At 37.0% G+C, this 7,500-nt stretch overlaps 1 protein-coding gene across 1 annotated transcript in view; it reads left to right on the top strand.

The window, feature by feature from the left end:
• The window catches only part of LOC122810163 (guanine nucleotide-binding protein G(s) subunit alpha-like), a 290,898-nt gene that overhangs the window by 276,076 nt on the left and 7,322 nt on the right, over window positions 1-7,500 (top strand). Inside the window, exon 8 of the mRNA XM_044081640.1 lies at window positions 506-543. Coding sequence (XP_043937575.1) covers window positions 506-543 — 38 coding nt within the window. The remainder of the gene's footprint in view (window positions 1-505; window positions 544-7,500) is intronic.

Genomic DNA, 7,500 nt, shown 5'->3' on the forward strand with positions numbered 1-7,500 from the left:
ATTCAAAGATGGAAAGGCTTTGTGAATTGTACAAGACATATTTTATTCAAAGATGGAAAGGCCTTGTGAATTGTACAAGACATATTTTTATTTTGTAAGGAATTTTCTCATTCCCAGAGGTAGGGGGACCCTGAAGTGAAAATAATTAAGGAAGCTTGGTAGTGAGGTGCAGGGGAGCTCGTCTTCCTTCGAAAATACTTACATTGCTTTTTTTTATCATTTTTGTTTTGTGTGTATTAAGTCTACAATGTCATTAACTTGTCTTGGTTAATATGCTAGAGGTTTGTTCATTTGTGACTCAGGAATGTGATTCATGATGTGATTCCAGTGTTTCCAAGAGAACTGAGAGGTTAAACCCAAGCATAGTCACCCAGTAAAATTCTGCATAATCATAAAGAAGAGGGTCACCAACAAGCTCCATCATGGGTATTACATATATTTTGTTTTAAGGTACAGAAGTTTTGCAGTGATCTTTCACTCATAATGTTTATATTTGATTTTCTAGATGCTCCGTAACAAAACTTCTACTCCATGCTATTCTTGGTAAGCACAATTTAAAATCTCCAACATGAGCATATAAAAATGCTCCTTTTATTGTATTGGGTTACATTTCATTAATCTTATGTGTGTATTTTCAAAAGCTATGTTACAGTATTAGTAGAGTAATTGACTTACTAATGATCCAGTTGTATAAAGTAGAGATTTCAGGAATCATTTTTGGATATACAATTATCTTTTCCTCATGTTACGTTTTATCCTGTACTTCCCACATAGTATCAGTAACACACTGTGTGATGACCAGAGGTTAAACAACAAACAGGACCTCTGTGTGTACAGTGTCTATTAATTTGATATTAATTTCATATAATGTGGTACGTCAGTTTGTCTTCTTCTGAATTAAAAGAACATAATGAAAAATTGGATGTTGGCATGTAATGGCATGAGGTTTGGTTAGCTGAAAGATTTTATATAGTTACAGTACAGAGGTAGTGATTGGGCCCTAATGTCAGCCTCCCACTGATGAAGGAGGTGTCGACTCAAGTCACTGTGGTGGGATGGCACTGCTCCCCCATGCATGGGATGCCAGTAGCATGGGTGACAGCCTTAGTCCAACTATTCCAGGCATCGGTTTTATATTGTGATCCAGTGTAACCCTCCTGCAGGAGACATTTGATGTAATGATTATGGAGTGTGTCTAGAAAGATCTTCAGCTCTTCCTCACATCAGCTTTGTGCTCTACAAGGAGCACTGTCCTCTCCAACTCCAACCATAATGTCTCACCTTCAAAGATCTCAGGAAAAATGGTAGAGAATTGGAACCCAAAGCACTTCTTGTATGTCCTATCCTTTGCACACCATCAGTTATGAAAGGGCACCTTATTTATGCAATGGATGACAAAATAATACAGTACAGGTTTTGTATTTCTGTTTCAAGGGCACTTTAACATCTGAAACATGGTAGTCCTCCATGGTGGTCCCTCATGCCTGCGGTTGCTACACAGAATACATGTTCTACAGTGACTCTGTCATCAGATGGTTAATTATGGGATGACATTTCACACACCTCAAATGAATAGGTGAATCACACATAGGTGTAGCTTGCCACATGTGCTTAGGTGTGTACATGGCATTGTGTAGAAACAACACAATGTTTATTAGGTTTCCTAATTGTGCAAATTTAGTGATTCAGAAACAGTAATAAAATGCAAATTAGTATAATCATCCTGCCCAGAGGGGTGAATCTACATGATATAAGTGTGAAGAGAAGCACAAATCCCCATCACATCTTAGAAGAAAACAAACAGTGACTGTTGTTTGAATCCTACACAAATATGTTTGCTAAATAAGATATCCGTTTACCAAAGTTGAGAAATCTGAGTGATGCTTTCACTGTACCTACTTATTTGTGCAAAAGGCTAACTTTTCTCTGCTGTTTAACATAAGGCCTGCCAGTGATGTTAATGCATCTGTACCTCTAAATTTATTTGCAAAAACTTTTTTTAGGGATGCATTGCAGATGTAATGAATCTAATAACATACAAGATTCTTACAGTAGGTTGTAGCAGCAGCACTGTCCGACAATTTTCACTGTTGTGTTATGTGATTTAAGTATAACTTTTGTACCAGTTCTATTATACTGCTAATGTGTTTGTTTTGGGCAGAGTGGATTGTGCTCACAACACATACATGCCTAACATCCATTTAAAGATTGTGGCTACAGAGATGTAAGTGTCAGGTGTAACTAAAGAGCACTAGATGGCCTGTTAGCATTTCTAAGGCCGATTGGGACCATTGCTGTTAATTCAAACAGACACAGAAAAAAGTCGCTGCATGTGATGGTGTTTCCTCATCCTCCCACAAGCCACGTTTACAGATACTGAATATGAGCTGGTACTATAGGACCTCCAGCTCTGTGGTAGCTGGCTCTTTGCAGTCCATTTCACCTACAAGCCCTTCCATGGGTATGTCTGTCATGAACATGTCAATAATGTTAATGCTGGGGGGTGGTCAAGGTCATAATTATGGTATGTATATATACTACTAAGAGGACTGCGGTGGTGGTGCTGCGGTAGGATTGTCATGTCACAGTAAGACGTTGTCCAGTTCGATTCTCAGCTAGAGCATCTTCTGCGTGGAGGCATGCATGAATGGGTGTACCTTCGTTGAAGAGTGTGTGTCAGAGCTGGCAACTCGGTATGTAAAAATCTGCTGCCAATCATTAGCAGACTGGAGTTCCGCTGTGGTGACCCCTAACCAGGAAAAGCCGAAAGACACAACAACATTTATACTACTAGGGGGAAAGCAAAAACAAGAAAATGATATCACCAAGACAACGCACAGCCCACCTTTTATTACTTAGCACCTCGGCCGTACAGCCTTCACAGAGTAAAATAACATAAAAAGCATCAAGATTATATACACCTAAGCTTTACAAAACACACCCACTACAATTAATTAAGTTAAATTAAATTACATATTTCCAGCCACATTCCTTGTTTAATCCTAAGGCTTCCAAAGTATTAAACTTTAAAATATATAATGTCTCCTTTTTACATAGCTTAACATCCAAATTCACTAGTTTCCCCAAGAGTATCTCAACCTTTTCCAAAACACAGCCAATAATATGATTAGGGTTACAACTATGAAATTCAGAAAAATGACTACCAAGGGGGCTATCAATTTTGGCATTTTTTATATCTCTTAGATGTTCTTGAAAATAAACCTTAACACGTCTGCTCGTCTGACCAACGTAAAATTTATTACAGCTACATCTAAGAGCATATATAACCCCACATGTATTACAATTGAAATTACCCTTAACCAAAAAGTGATGTCCATTAATATACTTAAAGCTATTGATCACATTTTTACATATAGATCATTTATTGCATGGTATAGTGCCTTTAAATGTAGGCATCCCAACACTAATATCCATTATAGGTGGTTCAGATTGATTATGCACAAGCATATCTCTAAGATTTCTGGCTCTCTTATAAGACATTTTTAACTTTTGTGGCAGCAATTTATTTAGCTCCTTATCTCGAAGCAACGTAGGTCAAAATTGACGAGCTGCATTAACTATTTTGTCACTAATAACATTATATGTAGTTACAAAGAAAATGTTACTCAAATTCTCTTCCTTGTTAAATACATGTTCAGCAGGAATATTACAAAAATTGTCATCAGGCCAAGAATAGATTCTACCCCTCATATTTTCATTTCTCTCATTGTTTTGGACATTGGGCCACCTAAGATTCATAACCCTAACCTTAGCTTCTTTAACAATATCTGTCTTATAACCTCTATTTAGGAACATATTTTATGTTTCCAAAATTTCTTGTATAAAGATTTCATCCCTATTACATAGTATGTGTATCCTTAAAAATTCATTATAGGGTAGAATCTTTATTAAATGCTCTGGGTGGCAACTATTACCATATAGAAACTGATTTTTATAAGTAAACTTGTTATGTAGCCCAGTATTCAGTTGGCCGAGCTTAATATCTAAAAAACCAACTTCTTTTCCAAGCTGAATACCATCAAATTGTAGGCCAGTATTATTAATTTGTAAATCTTCCACAAAGTGAGTAGCTGTCTCCATAGGACCATCACATAAAAAATGAGGTCATCAATACACCTTAAATATAGCAAAACCTGGGTTTTATAGAAATTATGGTGGTATATCTTATCAAACTCAAATTTACCCATTACCAGGTTTGCATACATAGGGGCAAAAGCTGCCCCCATTGCAGTACCCTGAAGTTGATGGAAGACTTCCCCATTAAATGTGAAAAAAATGTGTTTTAAACAAAAGACCCACTAAATCAATCACAAAGCTGGACATAGGGGAATGGCCCAAAAATGAAACAGAGCCTGGACACCAACCTCATGCCTGATGTTGGTGTACAGGCTTTTCACATCCATGCATAACCAATACATATAACTATTCTATTCTAAACCCTGTATTTTGGTTAAAAAATCTTGGCTATCTCTTGTATACGAGGGTAATCTCAAAGTATATTTCCTCAAATACTCATGCAAGAATGTACCAATAGGTTTTAAAAAATATTTTTCAGCAGACACAATAGGTCTTCCAGTCAATTTCTCAAGGTCTTTATGTGTCTTGGGTAGACAGTAGAAGACAGCCAAATTGCTGTCTTCTACACTAAACTTTCTTAACACATCATTGGCAGAAAAGTAGTCCAAACATTTTCCCTTTTCAAGCAACAACAAATATTCATCAATGGCTTTAAAATATCTATCTATATTACATTTCTCATAAACCTCAACATCATTTAAATGCATGCAACACATATCTAAATATTGTACAGAATTTAAAATCACTATTTGATTGCCTTTGTCTGATGGCTTTACAACAAAATTTCTATCCTTACAAAACTTGCAAAATTCAATCCATTGCAGTTTATCTAAATTAAAATGAACATCAGATTTATTATGCATCAGTGCATTGTAATGTTTTTCTATTTCAAAATGAATAGTGGAAATATAACTTTGTATACTTATATTGGTGTATGGAGGAATAAAGTGACTTGATTTTAATTGCACTAGTATCCAATTCTGTATACGCATTAGCAGCACCATATTCATTAACAACATTACATTCAACTTCATTTTATCAAATTTATCTACAAAAGAAGAATTGCATGAATAAAAAGAGTCTTCCAAGGTGTTTTCAAAACATCCATCATTAGCACCATTATTTTTACTAAAAAAACTTTTAAGATGTAACTTTCTACCTAGTAAAAAAATCTCCTGCTTAAGAATATGCAACCTGGGCAAAGCAGTGGGTATGAATTTTAAACCTAGACACAACACAGATTAAACTACATCAGATACTTCACTATTAGATACATTCAACAATAAAACATCATTTATAACTGATTGTCTACTAATTCCATCTTTTTTTCTTATTAAATTGTTCTTTGTAGTTACCACCATTATTCTTCTGCTGTCCCCAGTCATTTCTATCTCATTTTCTGTGGAATTTGGAATTGGATTTATTATTTGTCTGCTGGTTGTCATTCTGAAATCTCTGTTTGAACTCTGAAGTGTTAGCAGTTTCTGGTAGTGCTGGAAAGTTTTCTCATTCATCATTAACATCAGGAATATCATAATTATGATATGCTCTGCCATAGGGTTACAGATCTGAACCACTCTGCCACCCCCAACAGAGTAGAGTCCCTGGCTTGAGAATGGAAGGCTGTGTCTTAAAGCCCCCCCTTACAGAGATGGAGGTGTTCCTGACCTCATTTTAAAGCAGTACAACCTCCTCAGAGTCCCAGAGTGCTGTGCTGGATGTCTGGGTATAGTCAGACAGACCCCAGAGAATTTCATCTGAAGATGCCTCAGGTATGTAGTATTAGTCAGGTACATAGTACTAGTATCGGTATGTAGTACTAGTCATGTATGTAGTACTACTATCGATATGTAGTACTAGTATCGGTATGTAGCATTAGTCATGTATGTAGTGGTATGTAGTACTAGTCAGGTTTGTAGTACTAATATCAGTATGTAGTACTAGTCATGTATGTAGTACTAGTATTGGCATGTAGTACTAGTATCGGTATGTAGTACTAGTCAGGTATGTAGTACTAGTATCAGCATGTAGTACTAGTCACATATGTAGTACAAGTATTGGCATGTAGTACTAATGTCAGGTATGTAGTACTAGTCAGGTATGTAGTACTAGTATCAGTATGTAGTACTAGTCAGTTATGTAATACTAGTATCGGTATGTGGTACTAGTCAGGCATGTAGTACTAGTATCAGTATTGGCAGCCTATCCTTACCAATTAAGTTATATTACGGTTTACGATACCTGTGTCACTTATGGCATGCAGGAACATTTATTTATATTTATTTATTTATTTAACATTTGTTTACTGGGAAAGTCCAACTTGGAATGAAGCCAATTTTCATCTGAGATCCCTGTTCCATGTCCATCTGCACAAGATGTGGACAGCTTTATTACTTGCTGACATATTCTTATAGTTGTAAGTATATCCGTTTCATATGTAGTTGTACTAGGGTCTATATTAGAACACTGAACATTCAAAATGTTGAGTGTTCTAATATTGACCAATTTTTAGTGAACGCTGAAAATATCGAAGAAACAGAAAACCAATTTTTTTCCTAGGGAAAGAATTTGGCTGTCCGTTTCTGTTGCTTCATTATTTTCAGCACTCTGGTGGAAAGTTATGGGTCAGGTTCATGTAAGTGTGCGATTGTGTGGACGTGAGGGTTAGGGCAGGTTAGGTGAGTTAGGGTTAGGGCGCGGGTCAGGTAAGTGTGCGATTGTGTGGATGTGAGGGTTAGGGCGGGTTAGGTGAGTTAGGGTTAGGGCGCGGGTGAGGTGACTGTACGATAGTGATGGACCTTAGGGTTTGGGTTAAGGTAAGTGGATAGTTAGTGGTGTATGTATAGTTTAGTGTAGGGTTAGGTGTAAGAGTTTTGGTATATGTGTGTGGATTGCTGTTTGTTTGGTGTGCTTGTGTTGTGTGTATGTGTTTTGGAGCAGTGAATTTTTTCCCTAGGAAAAAATTCGCTGTTCTGATTGTTCGATGTTTTTAATTTTTGATTGATAGGGTTCGATATTAGAACACTCGACATTTTGAATGTTCGGTGTTCTAATATAGACCCGTTGTAGTAGGGGGTCCAAATAACACTGGATATGATTTGTTTTGGTGTATTTACAGATTATGCTTTATCCATCACCAGCACTGTGAACTGCTCCCCTGTATGATGTTGGAAGATTGTAGCCTCTGATAATGATTGCAGGAATGAGTTGACACAGTCAGAATTTGTGTTGGACACATGGAGTGTGACCCCCTCCACATCCCTTAGTCAGAGGACAGAAGCTGGCAGAGTCAGAATCTGTGTTGGACACACGGAGTGTGACACCTCCCCACATCCCCTAGTCAGAGTACAGGCACACCCCACAACCCCTCCTCAGAGTAGAGGCACAGTCTCTATGCCTGCA

This window comes from Protopterus annectens, chromosome 8.part1 (genome assembly GCF_019279795.1).
Source record: "Protopterus annectens isolate FY-2018-M chromosome 8.part1, PAN1.0, whole genome shotgun sequence".
NCBI lineage: Eukaryota > Metazoa > Chordata > Ceratodontiformes > Protopteridae > Protopterus > Protopterus annectens.